Source organism: Dreissena polymorpha, chromosome 16 (assembly GCF_020536995.1).
Source record: "Dreissena polymorpha isolate Duluth1 chromosome 16, UMN_Dpol_1.0, whole genome shotgun sequence".
Classification (NCBI taxonomy): Eukaryota; Metazoa; Mollusca; class Bivalvia; order Myida; family Dreissenidae; genus Dreissena; species Dreissena polymorpha.
In genome coordinates, this window is record NC_068370.1 from 43,231,459 (window position 1) to 43,254,845 (window position 23,387).

Below are 23,387 nucleotides of genomic sequence, written 5' to 3' on the forward strand. Positions count from 1 at the left end.
AAACAACAAGTGTCATAGTGCACAAGAACTTTCACAGAGAGACAGATGTCTATAAATATAAAAAACTACCCAACAATTATAATCTACCAATGAGTAAATATTACTTACTTAAATCATGAACTACAACTCTATACATACAAGACCTAGTGTTATACACATAGATGATAATAAAATAATATTAACATGATGCTTACAAAATATATTGTTCATTGTCAGTATATACAAGCAGAAGTATGTACAGATTGATAAACATATTGATAACAGCACAAACTCGTGTACACCTTATAAAGAATCACTTTCAAGCGATGCTTGGAAGAGATGGTCCACACAGGCCATTATAAAGCAACTATGCTGATTAGTAAATAAAAAGGAATCGAATACGGATACAAATGAATAAACTGAACATAAATGTAGTACTTTCAGTTGCCTCAATTTGGCCTGTTTAGGGCAAACCCTAGATGTATGCATGTGCATATAGTGTTATCCAAAATTAGCCTGTGAATTCAGCACAGGCTGATCGACTGCACGGGCTAATCAGGTCAGACACCTTTCTGTTTAAACTGGATTTTCTTTTATAAAAATCTGTGTCAGACAAGAGTGTATTCCCTGATTAGCCGGTGAGTACTTAATACATAGAGAGACTAATTTTTATATTAACATATATTGATTTTCTTTCATCCTTTGGTAATTTTTTTGTAAAAAGCAAGCCTGTGTTGCATTGACTTATAACAGAAATACACATTTCAGATGTCAAATTAATAAGAAATTTAAGAAACATGAGAATATAAACTAACAATAACATAATGATATAGAGCAAAATTCTAGCAAACTGTGTCAATATGAAAGACTTGCATTATACAAAACTCATACAAACACACTACTACTGTTCTACTGTACATGAACACACAATAAGTAACACAATTGTTTGTACTAAACACAGTTTCAGTGTTCTGGTAACATACATATTCATGTGTAGTATATTATCTCATGGCATAGCAGTCCCCATCAAACATGTAAGTAAGTACTTAACATTCACTGATATAGTGTCTTGTTATGAGAAAACTGGGCATAATGCATGTGCGTAAAGTGTCCTCACAGATTTAGCCTGTGCAGGTCTGCACAGGCTAATCAGGGATGACACTTTCCGCCTAAACATTATTTTTCGGTTAGGAGGAACTTCCTTGAAAACTAAAAATACTATAAAAGTGGAAAGTGACGTCCCTGATTAGCCTGTGCAGACTGCACAGGCTAATCTGGGACAACCACTTTATTGCACATGCATAAGCCCAATTTTCTCAGAACCAGACATACATGGTGTACAATCAACAACCGATTGTACAAGGCCATTATTCAACTAGATTAGCCAATTGATCTATATTCAACTAACATCTTGTTCTTAAAAGATTGTTTCATCAAATTGCTAAAGATTATCTACATAACCCTAAATGATTACCTATTTCTAGGCTATTGACAACAGATTTAACTATGATTAGGATAGAGTATAATATATTTCCCACAAATATTCAGAAAAATCGCATACAGATTTTTAAGAACCTTGCTGCCCTTGTGTGTAAACGTACAGCATGATTCTTGCAATATGATACAGGTCCTCTTTCACTCAGGAATCAGCCTTCAAAGCTGTACCAAACAAACCTGCTGTATTTGTCTGACATTTCAGAACAGTCCGAAGTAGAGGGAAACTAGGCTCCTGGGACAGAACCGTTTCCCTTCCGTTTTCCTTCCGTGTCCCAGGAAATTCTATATATAAATGTATAGGTAAATAATTTCTTTTTCAAGATATTATATATTCTTCCGTGTCCCAGGACATTCTATATATAAATGTATAATATCTTTTTCAATATATTACATATTTCCGAAAGGTCAAGCTCGGGGCAGCATCCCATTCGCAAACGCGGCGGCTCGAGGACTTTTGACCACTACCCATTATTCGTGAAGGCCTTTGAAAATATTGTGTTTATATGTTTAATTTCAAAGTCTTGGTAAACAATTGTCGTTTGGTTTTTGATCATTCCGAGTAAGAAGGCCGTGGTAATAGCACCTTTGCGATATTTTTTCTCCTTCATATCACACTCTAATTTTAACACGTATTTATCAATCAACCTAAGTTGATCCCGTTTTTTAACGGTCACCCACTGGTTCATTGACTCTTTAATGGTTGCTTCAGCTTTTTCAAACTCATTGTTTTTAGTCCAGAGCATTTGATTAAGTTCATCATGCATTTGGACGCTGTATGTTATTGGGATTTTGAATTTTCCCTTTTCTTTAACGAGTGTTGACGTTCCATCGTCATTGTCAATAATCATACCACATTTTCCAACCCTAGAAGCTCCAAATACCTCTTATTTCCTTATCAGTTTCACGCTTACTACATTCTAGAAAAAACGGATAAAATCTCATTTTTTATATTAAGGGTGATTTAATTAAATTAGTTTGATAAAGCATACATTGCATATATTGAATACCAATTTCCTCAGTAGTATTACTTGAGCTAATAGTAAGTCTGTAAAATGTATAATCATCAATAGTTGTAGAAGTTGGAATAGAAAAATACGTAACAGCAGACTAGTTACCATACAGCTTATCCTTAGAGTGAAGAAGAGTACGCCATTCTCTAGCATTTTAGCTACCTTCAAATTCCCATTTTGTAATAGTTTTACCCTTTAAAGCCATTAACGCCACTTTCCAAATTTTTACGGACTCAGGACATTCAATTTCAGACTTCCCGAACCGGAGTAGCCCACCCATTATCAGTAAGATTGTTAAAAGCGTGGTATGGTTGAAATGTATCCCCTAGTTTAGCACTTGAAGAAACACGAAACCCAGTTACACTAACATTTCCTTCCAAATAGGAATATATCCACTAAACATGGAAACACTTATGTTTTCTTTAGCTTCGCTAATATGCGTATTCAACATAATGTTAGTTGCAGCATCTTGATCAGTAGAAGGATCACCAACACCGCTTATTTTGTTAGAACTCATTTCTAGTATACCAGTTAAAGTACCACCTGCTAATGGAAGATGCTTATCAACATAACTTTTAGTTGCAGCATCCTGAGCATTAATAGGATTCAATACATTGATTAGATTGTGAGAATCCATATTAATATTTTCAGCAGCTGCATTTTTACCATCTCGTCTTAAGAACGTATTAATGGCTTGTGATAATGTAACCCCTCCTGAAATCACTCTTTGCGACGATCCGACGTTTGTTTTACCAAATATGTTTACAGACATTTTTATATACACATTTTTTTTTAATACAATCACATGTTGTAAGCTTACGCTCTCACATTGTTTAAGAATGTAAAGACAAAGGTGACCACAAAATACCTCACCATCCGTTTGTACTCTTTCGCTATTATAATACACAGGTTTGTTTAAATAGCTAACTAGTTCTTGGGGAGGGGTTTAAACCATAACTATCAAAATAATATTTACGCTGATTGTTTTTGATCCACGCAGTCCAATGTGTGCCATTTCCTTGTGAGTTCCCCAAATTTAAAATTCCGCATTCTACCCTTTTAGGTTGTTTAGGAAGTTCATCACGTAGGTAGACACCCCTAAAGTTTGTAATCTTTAATTTTTTAGCAGCATCTATCAACTGAAATTGGATAGAGGTTCGTTTGGTAATACAACCCCTTCAACACTAATATATTTACGGTATTAAAACTCATTTTATATATTATTGTTTTGCGTTCATTCGCTCGTTTAGATAGGTTACAAGTTTCAAGAGGTGGCTCTAAAGAAAAAGTGTCAAAGTATATTTTTTCATGACCGTTTTTTATCCACGCAGTCCAGTGTGTACCCGGCATATTTGGATGACGTGGATAGTTGTCACGTACATACCTTACTCTAACATTTGCTTGTTTTATTTGCTTAGCAGCATCTATAAGCTGTGATGTGGAAGAGAACGTACTGTAAATGGGTACGTTGGGTACAACACGTCCTCCCACGCTTTTAAACTTTTTTGATTAATTTATTAACGTTTGTCATTATTTTTTATTAAGACTGTAATGTCCATAAGCCATTGTATGAATACCGTCTTTTAGTATAATACGCTTATCATCATTTGCGCTAAGAGCTACCTTGTTGACCGTTTCAGTATATATTTCATGCGCGTATGATCTTATAACGTTCATTGACCTTAGCACTTCTTGGCGAGAAAACAGCGTGTTTTTATAATCGTTGTGTGTAATGGTGTTTTCGATAACGCTCTTTTTTACCCCCTTACACTTTTTGTTTTCCTTTCCTTCATACATTTTACACGAATAAAGTTTAGCTCTGAGTCCTACAAATTCCTCTATTTGTTTTCCAGCTGCCTCATCTTTGAACATTCCGAGAACCTTTTTGTTCACACCCGTTTTAATTCCGGAGGGGTGATCTTTTGGATACTCACTCGTATCAAACAGTCTTTCAACATCGTTTGAAATGTCTGCATAAAAATCTTTAGTTTTAATTTCGTAGACAAGACTGTCTGTATCCGTAAACAATAGCTTTGACCTTTGTCCATATTTAGCCTTGATGTAGTTATAGTGAAACTCATACATTATTGTCTTGCTTAAGTCTAGAATAGACATTCCAAGATGAATGGGTTTGTTATAACATAACTTGGTTTTTCTCATATGTACAGCTATTAAATTTTCATCAAATATAGTCAAGCGGTCGAAATTAACCTTTGCAAGGAGCTTTTCCGCCTGTGTAACATTATTAACCAATCGGATATCAACACGATTCTCGATGTTCTCCATTGTTTTTCCAAACACACTGTTGTTCATCAACTTGAAGAAGTCTTTTTCAAAGTTGTTAGTTGCAGCTGTTCGCAATTCAGTGTTCAAGTCGATATATGTTTTAACCAAGGGCTTTCATCAAACTTAATTCCTCTGTGAATGTTGGTAACTCTGAGCCCTAGCTTTTCGTACTGCTGCAAGTTTTCATAATGTACTACATACTTGGTTTTGTTGTTCAAGTTTGGAATAAGCTTTTTAACTTTTGATCCCTCAGGTATAATGTTTTCAGGGGCTAATGGATAGTCATTATGGAGATCATGTAATTCATCAGGATATTCCAAGTTAACTTCTAAAATACACCCATGTCCTTCTGTGCATGAAAAGTTTTTCCAATCGTTAAGCTCATTTTCATTCATCCACTTAAACCCCCCCTGTTGGAAGTGGCTTACTCATCGCGCACCCGTAGAGATTGTTAGCATCCAGATAAATGATAAACGATGAGTCTTTGCTTTCATCATAATCATCACCCATATACTTATTGTTTCCAATACCAAGACGCGTTGAAATTGTACTAACCCCACCTCGAATACCTTGCTTTAACATTAGCAACACGTCATAATCGTTTATAAGCTCAAGTTTTACCTTTGTCAACTTAAGACACGCATCCATAGATAGTCCTGGCGCTGTATAATACCATGCTGGATCTAGTTTATAATACTTATTGCTAGCATCTCTGAAGTTTTCGAAAACGTCGGCTAGCAGCAAGACATCACTCTTTATGTAGAGTTCAAGGTAGTCTCTAATTGTTTTACAGCCAAAAGCCTTCCATACTTTGTTTGCAAATTCATAATCATCATTACAAATAGCCTTACCCGTGAGCTTTGAGTAGAATTCTTCCTTTGGGGGCAATGACGTTTCTGCGAGTTTTTCAACAGAGCTCACATAATCATATGGAAAGATGCCCTTTTGTTTCAAGAGTGTAAACTCATTACCGGTATAGACCTTAGCCAATTCACGAAACTGATCATCGGCAAGATTTCCCGATAAAGCATCCAAACTCGATTGCATAAACCTATAGGTATCAATAAACCTAATATCACGATAAATAGGCTTTTCCTGTCCTTTTTTGTTTGTATACGTGTCAACAACAACCTTCTTACAGAACGAAATATACTTTTCCTCGTTATTTGGAATGCAGCTAATTTGTCCTCCAATACTTAACTTTTTAATAAATAGATGACAGTCATATCCAGATAGATTGTGTAGTAATACAGGAATAAATTTAGGGATTTTATACCCTAAATTACACTTTGAATGTGCCGCTCCTCTAAACTTTCCAGTCAAGTGACAATGATCGCGAACCTTTGTATAGCTCTCAGTGTTGCCTTCTAATCTAAACTCGCCTTCATCACCTTCGCATATATGACATGTGGGTCGCAGCATCGTATTCAGCTTGATCATCTTTTGTGAATATCATTTCCTTGGAAAATTTAAATGTGTTGTAATATCCTTAGTGGTTTGTTCAACAGAGTTAACAAATAATTGCGCGACATCATCTGTTTGATTCTTAGCTGAATACACCACAGGCTCTCGACTATACAATGAGCCGTCAGAGCATACCACATGATAGCAAAACGCGCTAGGCGTATGCTTCTGGAACTTGTGTGTAAACGACGTCGCAGGATTCGGATTACAAGAACTAATAGGCTCGATAAACGATTCGAAGTCTGCATATATTACAAACGGAACCCTCATTGATCTACAGTAATGCTTGAAATACTCTGTGGTTCCCTCTGCTGGCATCACTATTTTCTGTGTGCTGTGTAATGAACAATATTCATTGTGTCTTTGAAGACCCTCAACTGTTCGATGACCTGTTAAGCACCTTTTACAATAATACATTTTATTGTGACCGGTTTCAGTTCGTCCCGAAGCTAATTTGTTAAAAATTTTAATCAAGCAATAATGTTTTGTTTTTCCATTTGAAATCAGCAATAAATCAATAGCCTTTTCACTTTCGTTTTTACTTATTATTAGTGGGTAAATATCCTTTTCTTTAGAATCATAACCGAATATATTGATGCTCAAGTTGTTGTTTCTTTCAAATTTACTTATTACATTTTCATCCACTGCAACTGGAAATTTAATTCCATTCCAATTTAACAACTTTGCGTGTTCCTTTAATTGTTCGGTTATTCTTTCGGAATGTTTTACAATAGGATTTAATGCTCTCGTGACGCACCACTTGAAACATTCGTCGTCTTCATTCTTTATGTTAATAATTGCCTTTTTAGCAGCCAACTCTTTCGGCAATGGAATGTATGATTTACCTTTTAATGGCTTATACGTACCGGTGTTAATTTCCAGTCTAATGACGGACTTAAGTCTCTAATTGCTTCCCTTCATTTGAAAATTTGCAAACGATTCCAAAATCCTATCTACCATTTGGGTAAATAATTCAGCAACATCAGTTCCCTCCAATACTATTTCAGTTCTCGAAACAAAGGTTTTTTTTTCGATTACACCAGTTTCATGTTCCATGGAATGCCGCTCCATTTCACACACTAGCACTAGATTCATTTTTATTTGACGATGTTTGCTCATAAACTTTACAACTTCAGGTTTAACAATATCTAAAAATGTTGGAGCATCAGTTTTTTCAACCCCATCAATAACATATTGCCTTGCAAAACGTTTAAGTGCAGTTTTACTTTCTTTAATTACTATGGCACTTTCACTAATTTTAATATCACGTTCACTTCTTTGCTGCTTCTTATAGTAATTATTATAAATAGATTCGACTTCTGCTTTAAACGCATCAGCCTTTTTGCTTATCGCTTTCCTTAAAGGCTCTGGTGTATGTTTAATAATCCAATCATAGCTATTTTTTGCAGCTGTCTTTACAGGTTTAACAGCCCAATCATAGCTATTTTTTACAGCAGTCTTTACAGGTTTAACAGCCCAATTAAATAACCTATTTATCATAGTAGGTTTTTTAGCTGGTTCAGCCCTTGTATCCTCCCTCGCATTTTCCCATACATCATTATCCCTTGCATCCTCCCTTGCATTTTCCCAAACATCATCATCCGAATCCATATCGTTTGCGGCTTTCTTCAACTCTTTTACAGTTTTGTTATTCATTTTATATATATTAAAAAATATTTAGGTCAATTCAATTTTTTTATAAGCATGTGTTTTGCTTATAAAAACATGACCTCATACCTCATTCCATTTACCACTTGTCCGTTGTTTCTCTTTTTTATATTAGAACCAAGCGCTTTTATTGCTTGGTATTTTGAGTAATAGGTTGTTTCCTCTCCAGTTTTAATATTCGTTAATTTAACAATTACTTTAGGTGAAAACTGTATAGGTCTGCTTCGTGGTCTTTTTTCATTAGGTTCTGGTATAACAACATCTTCTCGTTTCCAATCTAGTCCGTTTTCCTTTGCAATCAACATTAACTCCATTATACTTTGATTAGTCGTAGCAGGAACGTCAATACTTTCTAGCATTTTAATTAATACTTTCTTTGTGTACTTCATTTTTTATATAGTAAAAAAATACTTAAGCCATTTTCATTTTATTTTCCTTAATACACTACAGTCATTTTAGTTCCGTCAGAGTGAAAGTTTAACATTTTATCTGAAATCACAACTGCGAACGCTTCCGTCCCTGGTGGTTCTGCATTATTGAATATTGCTTTTATTTGAATGTCTACAACTCCCGACTTTAGGCTTTCGCTTTGTTTACTAACATCAAACACCATAATTGGATACAGATCTTTGAATTCCATAGGTGTAATGTTACACTGCGTTTTCAACGGATCCATTCCATAAAACTTTTCACCAAATCTAGATGCTTCATAATACGCTCTCGCAAACTGTTGATTTGGGAATGACAAGTTGTAATCTACAGCTGGATAACGTTCTTGATTCATCATAATGTACATGTTTTTGAGATCGCAATGATCAAAAAGTGATGGATTTGCTTCTTGATTACCATCACGATCAGTTTGAAATCCTACTAAAATGTACCTCGGTTTTTCGGGTGATGTCTTAACACTTAGTCTCCAGCTGAACGTAGTAGACTCTGGAACTGTAATAGTGTCGCATTGTCTCGCTCTGAAACTAACGGGTAATGTTGCCTTCGCCTCAATTGTTTTGTACAGCTGCATTCGCTCCATATCTGCAGGTATGATATGAGGCATAAACCATGAAATTCTGTCAATGTTTACTTTACCAGCAGCATGAACTCCATCCGCTGTATGTGCTCTAAAGATTGCGTCATCGTCTGATTTTCTAACGAGGGTTAGCGTATGTTTAAAGCCATACACAATCTTGTCATAGTCATCACAAAATCCAAAAATGTGTTTCAGCGGGACAATGAATGAGAATGTTCCCTTAACGGTTGGCTTTTGAATTAGGTGTAAATGTCGAGCAGCAAATCCTAGGTTGTTTGCAATAACAGCTGTTGCAGTGCTATCTTTAGCCCAAAGCTGATTGAGCCCTTGTGCTTTACAAAACTCATCAGGATACTTAAGCAATCCAATCATTGTTGTGGCCTGTCCCGGATGATACAAGGATTCTACTTCTTGGTTTGAAAGCGAATACGTTATTTGTGAAAACAAATGCATAAGTCCGTTGTGTGTTATCACTACTGCGTCTGCGTTTGTGTATAGATCACCGTTGGCTTTAGTCAATCGACCTTCAAATTGTAAGTATGATTCCGCAGGATGAGTAAAGAGGTCTTGCAACTCAATGTCGATACGTATTTCACCAGCTGAGTTTAAATTCGTACGAGATACAGGCTCATACTCGTGACACTCATATTTTTCTATCGATTCGTCAACTGTTGCAGGTTCTGTAAAATTTAATATTTCGCTTGACATTGTTACTTTTTATTAACGAAGAAAAAAGTTTTAAGCAAGACGAAGACCGGAGCCTGTGTTCAAACTTTTTACAAGATCTTGAATTGAGATTGCGGCGGCTGTCTTCACCCCGACGCCGGAACCCACAAACCTATTGTAAATGTCCACTTCATTGGAGCCCATATTAATTAGAGAAGCTAACGCGTCCCTCGATTCTTGCGTTAATTCTTGATTGGTAGGTGTTTTATATCCATCAATCAAAGCCTTAGCTTTAGCTATGGCTACATCTTTTCCAACATCGATAGCTTTTAAACCAACTTCTTTTACAACCGATTTTCCGGCTGTGATAGCCATTTTACCTAGTTCTGTTTTTGATGCGCTACTCACTTTCGATGCCACCGTTTTTGCGACATTTGCAGCAGTTTTTGCAGCCGTTGATCCTACTATTCGCTTAACGAAATTTGCAGCAGTGTCAAATATTCCAGCACCACCAATATCGTGTTTTTTTATGTATCTTCGTTTAGTTGTAACAATCATTTTTTTAAATAAGCAACATTAAAGTTTTATAATATTCTTTATCTATTACCCCTTGTCTCAACAAATCATCTGCTAGGTCTATGATTTCATTTTTTACTCCAGTATTGCCCGCTTTATAACTTGCAACTCGTAATGAAAGCATGTTAACCAGTGTATTCGGATCAGAAGGCATTAACGCTATTCCTTCTCCTTTCTTCTCCGGAGTCCTTAAAGGAATTTTTGTTGTCTTTTTAGGCTTGACATACTTTTCGTATACAGGTTTTATGATGTTTTTATACTTCTCTCCTGAACTAGATTTAACCTTTCCCGTATCAGGATTTATGATTGCATTGGTGGATAGTAAAATTGTTTCGTAGGAGTCAATATCCTGAGAGGAATATATATTGGAATCAGGAGTTTTGGAGGTGATTAGTTCCCACAGTCCAGGAGTTCCCTCATATTTGGTGTTTCCTAAAATAATATCATCCCCTGATAGTGTTACCTTAGAATCACCTATATAAAAGGACCCGTTTTTATCATACAAACCAAATGTTTTATCGGTTTGTGTTTTGCTTGCCATTGATTTCAAGAATTCCGTTGCTATTGGACCAAGTTTTATTAAGCTTTCTTTCGGTCCTTTATCCTCTTCTGCTTGTATGCTCGGATAATGAGGGAACCTAACTGCATAAGGTGCTGTAGCTGTTAATGCTGCAGGTAGCGCTTGGATAGCACTTGACGTGGCTTCTGTTAACTCTTTTTGAGAGTCGGTGATAGGTTTGTAGAGTTTTGTTAGTTCTCTTTGTAAACTTATATCTCCTATCTTTTCAGATAAAGAGTTTTGACGAATGTTATGCTTTGACTTTAGAAACTCCTTCACAAGAAAGTCTCTTTTTTGCGGATCTGTTATCTTTAAAAACGACATTTTTAAATAGAAATAATAATGTTTTTAGACGTGATTTTCAACGTGATTTTCAACGTGATTTAAAACGTGATTTTAAACGTGATTTCAACGTGATTTAAAACGTGATTTTAAACGTGATTTCAACGTGATTTCAACGTGATTTTAAACGTGATTTTAAACGTGATTTCAACGTGATTTAAAACGTGATTCGTAACGTCTTACGTCGTACGTCTCACGTCTTACGTCGTACGTCATACGTTGTTTGAGCGGTGTTCGTCTTTTTTTATAAACGTCTCTTTCGATTTACTAAACATGTTTTGAAACGATAAAATTGCATCGTCACGTCCTTTCGCAATAAGAGACTGTTTTGTTTCCTCGTCTAAACCTACTCTTATTTTAGATCTTATTTCTTCTTTCATTTGATTAAATTTGTCTAGTTCACTTAGAATCAATGAGTATTCTTCATCAGAAATTCGATCGTCTGCTAACGCCTTTGATATAAGATCACTTATTGTGTTCAACTTTGCATCCGCAAGAGTTTTAATTTTTTCGTGTTTTTAAGCTTTCATTGATAGCTTTTTATTGGTTTGACTTCCAACGATAGACAATAGTCCTATACCTAAGGCAGCACCTTCCATTGCTATTGCAATTGGCGCTGCAATGATTGTACTCAATACCCCTTTCCCTGTAGCACCTAACACCATTGAAAAAACAACAAAAACGTTGTCCACTCCTGCTATAACTCTCACTGCTCTGTGATACTTTTTAGACAAGTTAGCACGCTTGTCTCTTTCTGTGGCAATTTCTTTTTGAATTTCGTTAATCTTTTGAAGTCTGTATGACTGAGCAGTTCCTTCAACTCTTATCAGTTCAGGAGCCGATGGAACAGCAGGTAGAGCTGGATATAGTTTAGCGTCACTAGCATACGTACCGTATGCGTTACATTTAGAATCTTTATACTCCATTTTTATATTGACAAAAATATATTTTTAAAACGACTGATGTGTGACAAAGCATAAAGATTCGCCTTCAACAATATTAACTGCAACGTCTGAGTTGTTTTGAATTGTAACAATTATGTCGTCAACAGATTCAGTAATAATTCCATCTTGTAAACTACATTTCTTTTCCTTTAAACTTTGTTTGAGCGATACCGAACAAACACCTTGAAATAACCGTAAACCTATTTTTAATTCAATAGTAAGTGCTGCTTTCGGTTTAATAGTAAGCGATTGCTGCGTTAAAATACTCCATTTACCATACAGTTGTTCTGCAGGATGCGCAAGATTCTCGTGTGGCAACCATTTAACTGACGCTGGTGGTGGTTGTTTATACTTGTGGATAAACTTGTGAATTGGCATACTAGATCTTTGCATTTTTATATATGTAAATATTTTTATTTATATTTACAACAGCATTCCTAGTATTGGAATACTGCTAAATGGTGAATTAGGTCCTAGTAGCAATCCTGATCCGGTTTTCATGTACAACCCTTTTCCGGTTTTCATGTATAATCCCTCTCCTAACGAACTACCTTTCCTCCACGGAGCTAAATACAATCCTTTACCTGCTTGTGATACTTTACAACCGCTTCCGTTTTTCTTTAAATACAAAACACCCGATCCACTAATTTTGTCGACAACTTTACTACCGGCTGCGGCTCCAACGCCGGTTAGCAAACCGGTTGCAATTCCTGGTAAAACGCTAGACCAAAGAAACTTACCCGCGGCAGCCAACATCGGCAAAATAGCTCCAATAAATCCACCTTCAACTTTTGTGTTGTGTTCTATTTGTGTTTTTGACATTTTAATCGTCACTCCTTTACCACTTTGGTACGCTTTTGTCATTTTGTTAATCTGTGCTTGAGTGAGGGCTAGCACGTGTTCTCCAGATAAATCCTCGTGTGATAGGCGAATAGACACGGGAGCTCCTGATTGAATAGCTTTTTTGATCTTTTCTCTCTGACCTTCGCTAATATTTACTTTTATATTTACGAAACGACTCATTATATATGATTAAAAAAAACTTTTTAGTTTAAACTTCTCGTATGTGGAACCTCATAGAAAGTTCTTCACCGCGCAAATTTATAAGTTGACCGGTTTGATCAGTAAGTTTTGTTTCCATTGACGAAATTGTGCTTATAGTGATAGGTAAATAAATTAAATTAACTGGAACTTCAATAATTTTATAGCCGGGTCCAACTGATGGAAAAAAACTGTATATAATGTTTTCAGTTACGCCATTCGAATATGATGAACCAATTATATCACTAGTTACTTTCAAGCTATTGACACTTATTTTATTAACAATGTTTTCTGATTCATTGTACCCTGATGAGTATACTTTTGCATTAAACCCCAATACCGTTCTGACAGAGTTTGGCGTTGTAAAGTCTATTTGATACTTTGCTTTAATCTCTAGAACAGACCTGAGCGTGCTGTTGTTTGGCTCTAGTGTTATGCCGTACTTATCAAATTTAGAGTTGTAGTGGCCATTATCTCTCATTATTCGTTGTATGTATTCGTTTATGTCCTCAAGTTCGTATGAGCCTTCGGGAATATTTATATCATACCAATCATCTCCGTTGTTAGGGCTATAGCGAAAGTTATTGTTTGAAGAGTCTATATTTGGAAATGAATAGTATGTTTCTAAATTAACTAGCGCCATTTCATACTTTTTGTTTTTATCTAGTTGTATGAGTGGTCTAAATTTAGTCTTAATGCAAGTGCTTTTCTCACTCAACAAGATGTAAAACGAAGATTTTGGCTCCGTATTTTTAGCAGTTGTTTCCGTATTATTTGCAATTCTTTCTAATAGCGTTGTTTCCATTTTTATTTAGTATTATTTTTTTACACTGATTCGGACATATAAAAGCAGTCAAATCCCGATCTATACTTACCATTATTTTTTTTACTAGTAAGATCTATTACAGCAAATCCATGAGGACGGTCCCAGGCTACTTTACAAAAATTTCTAAATTCTTCTTTTGACATATCAGTTGAAACGTGATCGTTGTAGATGTTATTAATATTTGTCATGTCATGTGGAAATAAACAAATAAAGTTTGCATTTTCACGTATTGTTTGTCTCGGAAGTTTAAAGTAGTTTTGTGCTAGATAAAAGCAGTCTACATTGCTGTGCCGTCCTCTTATGTAATAAGTTTCACATTTGTTTTGTTTTTCCAACTGAAGGTCGTCAAAAATCATTAGATTTTTTTTAGAGCTGCACAAGTCTCTAGGATCAGGTACATCATCAGACGTTTCAAAAAAATTACATTCAATATCAGCTGGTTTATCTAAAATTTTAGCCATTTCTTCAACTAAAAGAGCTGGTGAAACGTCATTCTCCATTATATAGTCTTGCTCGTTAAACAATTTTATAATCTCTTCTTTAGGTAGCTTTTCTTCAAATGCTTTCTTAATAATTCTGTACTCCGGCTGAAAAAGCGACTTGCCAAAAACTTGCAAGTTGTTGTAGTCTAACCAGCCTGGTTGAAGTAAAAGGTTTAACAATAGTATAGTTTTTCCACATCCGCTTTTACCAATAATAAGACCTCGTATTGATCTCGGTAAAATTCTATTGTTGTATCTTTTTGTATTTACGTCATTCCACGAAAGATCTTTAACTTCCATTATAAATATAAATTATTTTTTCATTAAAAAATGTATTGTGTAAAGTGCAAAAGCAAAACTGAAACAGTTGATGTAAAAAATGGTGTCAGTAAGAACAATAAACCAATGCTTCGCGGAAAGTGCTCCGTTTGCGGTTGTGTTAAAACACAGTTTGTAAAAATGCATACTAAAACTGGCGGAGACTTGGTTTCGACGTTGAATAAGGTGACGAGTAAAGTCAAGCTTCCGTGGGCTAAATTTCCCGGTGAAATGCATATTCCAGGAATGAACATTGCAGGACCTGGAACTAATTTAAACGAGAGATTAACTTCAACTGGCGCATATAAAGACTGGAGTAAACCAGTTGATCGAGTTGATAATGCCGCATACCTTCATGATTTAGCTTACCAACACTTTCCAGATACAGCAGGTAGAAACGTAGCTGATCAAATTATGCTTGAACAAATGGATGCTATTAAAGACCCAACACTCCGTGAAAGAATTGAGCGTAGTATAATAAAGCCGATAATATCTACCAAGGCAAAGTTTGGGTTGGGTTATAATGGGAAAAAAAAGTCGTGGCTAAAGAAATAAAATGGTCTGATCAGCTCGCAGTCGAACTGCATAGACCCGTTGTAAAACGTTTTAGAAAAAGAATAGTCGTTGCTCATGGCATTGATAACATATGGGCTGCGGATTTAGTTGACATGCAAGCTTTTGCTAAGTTTAATAATGGTGTAAAATACTTGCTAACAGTTATTGATGTATTTTCAAAATATGGATGGATTGTTCCATTAAAGAGTAAAACCGGAGTTGCGGTTGCTGAAGCATTTAACAAAATATTTAAAAACAGACAACCTCAAAAGTTGTGGGTCGATAAAGGAAAGGAGTTCTACAATAAAAACGTTATGGCGTTGGGAGTCGAGTTGTATTCCACAGAAAACGAAGAGAAAAGTTCCGTGGTAGAGCGATGGAACAGAACAATGAAGGAAAAAATGTTCAAATACTTTTCGGCCAACTCTACCAAAAAATATGTTGATGTCTTGAATGAAATGGTCAATGACTATAACAACACAAAGCATTCATCAATCAAAATGACACCTGATGATGCTAGTGATAAAAAAATGAAAGTGTTGTTTGGGTAAATTTGTACTCCAAACACCCACAAAAGTACGGTAAGCCAATATTTGAAGTCGGCGATAAGGTAAGAATAACTAAGAAAAAGGGAATATTTGAAAAAGGATATACACCGAGATGGACTGAGGAGGTGTTTACAGTGTCACAAGTTCAATATACAGATCCGCCAACGTATAAAATCACTGATTATAATGATGAGGAAATACAGGGTACGTTTTATGAACAAGAACTTCAAAAAACAAGTCAAGAAGTATATAGAATAGAAAAAGTTATTAGAAAACGCGGGGACAAGTCGTTAGTCAAGTGGCTTGGATATCCCGAATCGTTTAATTCATGGGTTGACAATAAAAACCTAATAGACTTGTAATAGTCATTTTCATACCCAAGTGAGGGTTTGGAAATGGACCTTAATCCTTTTTAAAATCTACTAAATCCATAACACGTTCATCATAAATCCAACTGTTTTTAACAGGTTTATGGCTTTTGCATTTTTTGCAATTAAATATTTTTTGTGTAAATTTTAAGTCTTGTAAAAATTTATTTAGATGCTCATTTGGTGGTGGATTTTCAATTTGCTAAATACGCCGTTGAATCAATTCTTGTACCGTTTTGTCATCCATTTTATATAGTAAAAAAAATTACTTAAGTCATTTTCATTTTATTTTTATTTTTGTAAAATGCACGAATAATGGTAGTGGTCAAAAGTCCTCGAGCCGCCGCGTTTGCGAATGGGATGCTGCCCCGAGCTTGACCTTTCGGAAATATGTAATATCTTGAAAAAGATATTATACATTTATATATAGAATGTCCTGGGACACGGAAGAATATATAATATCTTGAAAAAGATATTATTTACCTATACATTTATATATAGAATTTCCTGGGACACGGAAGGAAAGCGGAAGGGAAACGGTTCTGTCCCAGAAGCCTAGTTTCCCCTCTACTGTCCGACTCACAGTAAACTGCTGTGGTTACGTAAGGTGAGAATATAACATATGTTAAAATACAACTGGCATCAAGCGAAAATGAGTCTTATGCCATATTATGTCAGCGTAGCTCCAGATGAGCCTGCACAGGCTGATAAGGAGCTACCCTGCCAGCTTATGAACCCACAATACCTTGGGTAATTTTATATCGGACATTGTGGCTTCTAACCAGACTGCGCAATTCCCCGCGCAAAACTGGATCAATGCGGATTTCGTTTGACGAATTACCCATTTTCACATAATGTGTCAGATACAGTTTTAGCTTTGTGGACTGTATTTAACAGCAGTTTAAGCCATATAAACAGAGGAGCAATGCAAAATATAATTTAAATGTCTTTACAAAAGATAACAAATATTTTATGATAAAGCAAAACAATAAGGTAGTTAGGGCAAATTGTAAATAACAATATGTACTATAAAATGGTTACTCAAGAAATGGTAAGTGCATGTAATAATCTTTGAACAAGGTCAACAATATTAAATTAATTACATGACTGACCTCCAGTCAAAATGCAACTTGAAGGCAATCATGTCAAAAAGCACATTTAAGGCCATGCCATACATCAACATCAATACAAAGAGTTGTGGAGCTAACGATTATCTTATTGAGATACAGCAGTTACAGACTGGATCCTAAATGAAGCACCTGTTGATATGTCTTCAGCAGAATCAATACAGCAAGAAAATTGAACACATCATAAATTTGCCCATGAATGTCAAAACTCAAGCCTTAACTCTTTCAGTGCTGGAACCGAATTTTAAAGGCATTTGCAAACAGTTTGGATCAAGATGAGATGCCACAGATCCAAACTGTTTGCTATTCTGATAGTAATCTTTGAAAAAAAAACACAGAAAATGCTAATTTTAGAAGACGACAAATTTCCCAGAATGCAAAGGGTTAAGACATAACTCCAGACATGTCTCTGCATCCATAATACTGAGATGAGGAGTAATAAGGTCGCTCATTAGATCAGGAAACCTTGCATGACTTCATAGCGCAGGCTGGTCTAAAGCTACACTGGCCATACATGGCATATCAGGAAGCCTTGCATGACTTCATTGCGCAGGCTGGTCTAAAGCTACACTGGCCACATATGGCATATCAGGAAGCCTTGTATGACTTCATAGCGCAGACTGGTCCGAAGCTATGCTTGCCCCATATGGCATATCGGGAAACCTTGTATGACTTCATAGTGCAGGCTGGTCTGAACCTACACTGGCTGCATATGGCATATCAGGAAGCCTTGTATGACTTCATAGTGCAGGCTGGTCTGAACCTACACTGGCTGCATATGGCATATCAGGAAGCCTTGCATGACTTCATAGCGCAGACTGGTCTGAAGCTATGCTAGCCCCATATGGCATATCAGGAAACCTTGTATGACTTCATAGTGCAGGCTGGTCTGAACCTACACTGGCTGCATATGGCATATCAGGAAGCCTTGTATGACTTCATAGTGCAGGCTGGTCTGAACCTACACTGGCTGCATATGGCATATCAGGAAGCCTTGTATGACTTCATAGTGCAGGCTGGTCTGAACCTACACTGGCTGCATATGGTATATCAGGAAGCCTTGCATGACTTCATAGCGCAGACTGGTCTGAAGCTATGCTAGCCCCATATGGCATATCAGGAAGCCTTGTATGACTTCATAGTGCAGGCTGGTCTGAAGCTACACTAACCCCATATGGCATATCAGGAAACCTTGCATGACTTCATTGCACAGGCTGGTCTAAAGCTACACTGGCCACATATGGCATATCAGGAAACCTTGTATGACTTCATAGCGCAGACTGGTCTGAAGCTATGCTTGCCCCATATGGCATATCAGGAAACCTTGAATGACTTCATAGCGCAGGCTGGTCTATAGCTACACTGGCCACATATGGCATATCAGGAAACCTTGCATGACTTCATAGTGCAGGCTGGTCTGAAGCTATGCTAGCCCCATATGGCATATCAGGAAACCTTGCATGACTTCATAGCGCAGACTGGTCTAAAGCTATGCTAGCCACATATGGCATATCAGGAAGCCTTGTATGACTTCATAGCGCAGGCTGGTCTGAAGCTATGCTAGCCCCATATGGCATATCAGGAAACCTTGTATGACTTCATAGCGCAGGCTGGTCTGAAGCTATGCTAGCCACATATGGCATATCAGGAAACCTTGTATGACTTCATAGCGCAGGCTGGTCTGAAGCTATGCTAGCCCCATATGGCATATCAGGAAGCCTTGTATGACTTCATAGCGCAGGCTGGTCTATACCTACACTGGCCACATATGGCATATCAGGAAACCTTGCACGACTTCATAGTGCAGGCTGGTCTGAAGCTATGCTAGCCCATATGGCATATCAGGAAACCTTGTATGACTATCGCGCATGCTGGTCTGAAGCTACACTGGCCACATATGGCATATCAGGAAGCCTTGTATGACTTCATAGCGCAGACTGGTCTGAAGCTACACTGGCCACATATGGCATATCAGGAAGCCTTGTATGACTTCATAGCGCAGACTGGTCTGAAGCTATGCTTGCCCCATAAGGCATATCAGGAAACCTTGCATGACTTCATAGCGCAGGCTGGTCTGAAGCTGCGCATGCCACATAAGGCATATCAGGAAACCTTGCATGACTTTATAGCGCAGACTGGTCTGAACCTACACTGGCCGCATATGGCATATCAGGAAACCTTGCATGACTTCATAGCGCAGGCTGGTCTGAACCTACACTGGTCACATATGGCATATCAGGAAACCTTGCATGACTTCATAGTGCAGGCTGGTCTGAAGCTGCGCAGGTGACATAAGGCATATCAGGAAGCCTTGCGTGACTTCATAGCGCAGGCTGGTCTGAAGCTACACTGGCTGCACATTTTCACACAAAGCAATTCAATCAATATGAACTTCTCAAGAAATGTCCATTGCAAGAAGGCCTGCATTCACAAACCCATTCTCAGACTTGTAAATCCACAACATACAGGGACTCATGGAATAATACTTGCACTTTCAAGTATAATGCTTGTCTAAATATCACCTATTATGTAAAACATTCATTTTTTACAATGAATTGTGCTCTTTGAAAAGGGGGTTTAATGCATGTGCTTATACATGTAGCGTCGTCCCAGATTAGCCTGTGCATACTGAACAGGGACATAACTTTCTGCCTAGAATGTTTATGTTTAGAACAGATTTTCTTTCAACAAAAAATTCCATGAAGTCGAAAGTGTAGTTAATTATAAACCTGTGCAGACTGTGCAAAGTTTTCCCAGAGCATGCCTAGATTTTTTTTCCAGGATTTGGAATCCAAAATACCATTCACCTTTAAAGTATGTTAGAAGGATAACAATTTTTCACTTTCTTGAAAAAATACATATGATTGGCAAAAGGTTTCTTATGAAAACTCTTAAGTGTGGTCATCTTAAGTCTGGGAGCAGATATGTCAACACAAAGCCTGGAATATGACAAAACTCTGTCCACTTTTCAACAAAAGTCATTACACTGACCATATTCAGTTCAGAAGACTTAATGCCCTTCTGTCCTTTCCACATTACACAACATATCTGTTACCAAAGAACAACAAATACTACATGTTATCACCAGGAAACCACAAAAACATGAGCAACACAAACTTGTTTCACCACCATGTTTTGTTACCATAACACAAGTTTAAATTGACAAGATTCCTCTCAGCCATGAATAATCTAATGTGACAGCAAATTATAATGCTGTATAGTTCTGATACAATTTCCCATGGTCATAATAGTAAATACTGCATGTACCATATGTGTGCCTTCCTAAGCTTAAATTGTGTTCATATAATTATAATTAAGTTTGTTGTTTTTTTTAACAAGAAAAAAACTTTGCACAATAAAATTGGCATTGCGCGACATACATTAACATGATTGCATGATATCTTTTAACAGGAAAAACCATTACGTTCTGTAATGGCAAATTTACAAAATATAATCAAATTGTATACAAACAAACATAACATGTCTTCCCTAGCGTAGAAAAATACTTATTGAGATATGTGTGTATATATATATATATATATATATATATATATATATATATATATATATATATATATATATATATATATATATATATATATATATATATATATATATATATATATATATATATATATATATTTAAAGCAGACTGCATGGGCTTAATGTCCACTTTCGCATTCTTCTAAACGTCTGGAGCCCTGTTCAGTGGTAATCTCACGTGCAAGAGCACCAAAGTCAGTCCGAAAGTCAGTTGGCTCTCAAATTTGGATCCAAAGTTGCAAAGAATTGCGATCTTTGTGTGCACTCGAGTCCAAGGGTAAGTTTGAACGCATATATAGGTGCAACGTTGCGAAGAGTCACGATGCTCATGTGCAAAGGTCAGTTGGGTCGCATATTTGGGGGCAAAGTCGCGGAAGATCCCGATCTTACAGCTCGATTGGACGCACCAAACGAGGAGTATTGCTTCGTGTTTCGGTTTTACGTCCTGAAAACGGACATTGCACAAATATTTATTCATGATTTGAGCTTTAGGAAGAGAATTTATAGTTTGTATGAAAGAAAGCTAAAATAATGTTTTCAGTACAGTTGTTGCATAATTAAACAAACACATTTTTATAGTAAATTGTTATAAAAGTGTTTAAAATATTATAAGAAACTATGAACGAAAAATAATTATTTTCTGTTTTGAGTTTGTTTGTTATTTCTTTAACAGTGCTGTTAAGTAAGAGAAAAATTAGTAGCAGATTCAATTGGAACATACAGCACATAAATCATAGATATATGACATATTATTGTTAAAAAATACATATCAAATAAAGATTAATTTATAAGATAAAGGTTTTTTAAACTTATACACATACACATAGATGATAACTAAAAAATAAAAAGCGTTCATACAAAATAAATATATAAATGGATAATTTTGTGCACAATACATAATTTGAATCTAAAAGGCCGACAAGGTCCAAATCGCTCACCTGGGTTTGATAAATGAATACTTGTAATATACAACAATTATAACTAAAGCAATCACAGCAGGTGATTTAATACTTACTGTGGTATCACTTATTTTCGAAGTCTAATTTTAGGGCTTTTCAGTTTCCATAATTTTGAAAAATTATTATCTGTGCCAATCTTTACCAAAATTAATATATTCAACTAGTTCTCATCACCGTATTGTATGTAGCAGTCATATACTCGTATACATCTACATATCTAGTTCCTAAACGATGAAGTTGATATGAACTGTTTGTTAACTTAAATGTAACAAAAGACTGCACATTTCATTGCAATTTGAGAAATCAAATAATAAACTAGTATTAATAATCAAATGTCAATAACTCTCTGAAAATCATTGAAACTGTCCATATGCACATGCCCATCAAGCAGGTTTGGTATATACCAAGTTTCATAAAATTCATGAGTGCATGTCCATAACACAACAAAATAGCAAATTAAGTTTCATCAAAGTCAGATCATTTGTTTTGAGATCAAGAGTTGAAAAGAGAAATCCATTAGACAAGAGCTGTCTTAAAATAGCAGGATCGACCTTTCTTACAGCTTTGATAGTACAATGTTCTTTGTTTTGTTATACATCTGATATAATAACCACACATATATATTTGAAGTTGACTACATGTATCTGTAGTTGTTTTATATAACACGTAAATGTAAACCAAAACATTTATAAATTAAAACAAAAAATTTGACCATGCCTAGAAACTAGACATTTAACAATTAACCAGGTAATTTAGGTCAATATAATCAACTCTGAAGCATGGTCAAATAAAATGTTGCGCAAGACACCTGAAAATGTTTAAAATTAACCGGTGTATACAAAAAATTAACACTAGATGGCTCTGGGTGCCTCAACTAATAATAATGCTTAAAGCTGTTATGGCATGTTAGCATGATATAGTATGATTAAAGTTAAGATGGCAGTTACTGAACTGAGTTTTTTAAAATGTTTTTTATAAAGATATGAGGAAAAAAAAACCTTTAACTTTTTTTTCCCAGAGAAACATTTGAGGAAAAATAATGCTTAAATCAGATTTTTTCATCAAGTTTGTAAAGGTTTTGCCATAGTTTTCTACTTAATTAAAAGATTTGAAAAAATTTATTGAATGACCATCGAAGAGGCATTTCTAAGTTTGGTTAAAATGCCAAAGGAGAGTAGCAGTGTGTTATTGTAAAATCCATTGTCATAGTAAAACATTACATACTTACCCTAATTATATTGAATTATAAAAGTTTCCCAGTATATATCAATCATTCACAAAGTTGAATTTCAAATATCACAGACATGTTTCTATGTGAAAGGCTATTAGATATTCGATAGTACCACCTGTCTCGTGTCCCCTTTGCATACTGGTTTAAATGTATACGCAACTTTTTTTTCCTCTTCTTGATTGACACCATCGACTGGAGATTAAACTCTTGTCATCCCGTCTGTTCATTTCAACCTGGAGCCTGCAATAACTATAAAATGATGCACTTATGTAGATCCTGTTCCTACTCTTACAATAATAAATCCGGAAGAGGTCTGCTGTTCTTGTCTGTGACAGAGCTCTTGTTTAACCCTTTCCCGCTCAGAAGCTAAC

At 35.9% G+C, this 23,387-nt stretch overlaps 2 protein-coding genes and 1 long non-coding RNA gene across 4 annotated transcripts in view; 1 reads left to right on the plus strand and 2 right to left on the minus strand.

The window, feature by feature from the left end:
* Positions 1-23,387, plus strand: part of LOC127862065 (uncharacterized) — a 486,885-nt gene that overhangs the window by 253,585 nt on the left and 209,913 nt on the right. The window lies entirely within an intron of this gene.
* Positions 1,433-23,387, minus strand: part of LOC127862021 (rho-associated protein kinase 2-like) — a 461,134-nt gene continuing 439,179 nt past the window's right edge. The window contains exon 36 of one of the 2 annotated variants that reach the window (XR_008040404.1): positions 1,433-1,554. The gene's annotated coding sequence lies outside the window, so the exon portion shown is untranslated. Of the gene's footprint in view, positions 1,555-17,269; positions 17,416-23,387 lie in introns of those variants that run through there. The other variant, XR_008040405.1, reaches the window with a different exon arrangement.
* Positions 21,265-23,387, minus strand: part of LOC127862048 (rho-associated protein kinase 1-like) — a 184,702-nt gene continuing 182,579 nt past the window's right edge. The window contains exon 9 of the mRNA XM_052400995.1: positions 21,265-21,271. Coding sequence (XP_052256955.1) covers positions 21,265-21,271 — 7 coding nt within the window. The remainder of the gene's footprint in view (positions 21,272-23,387) is intronic.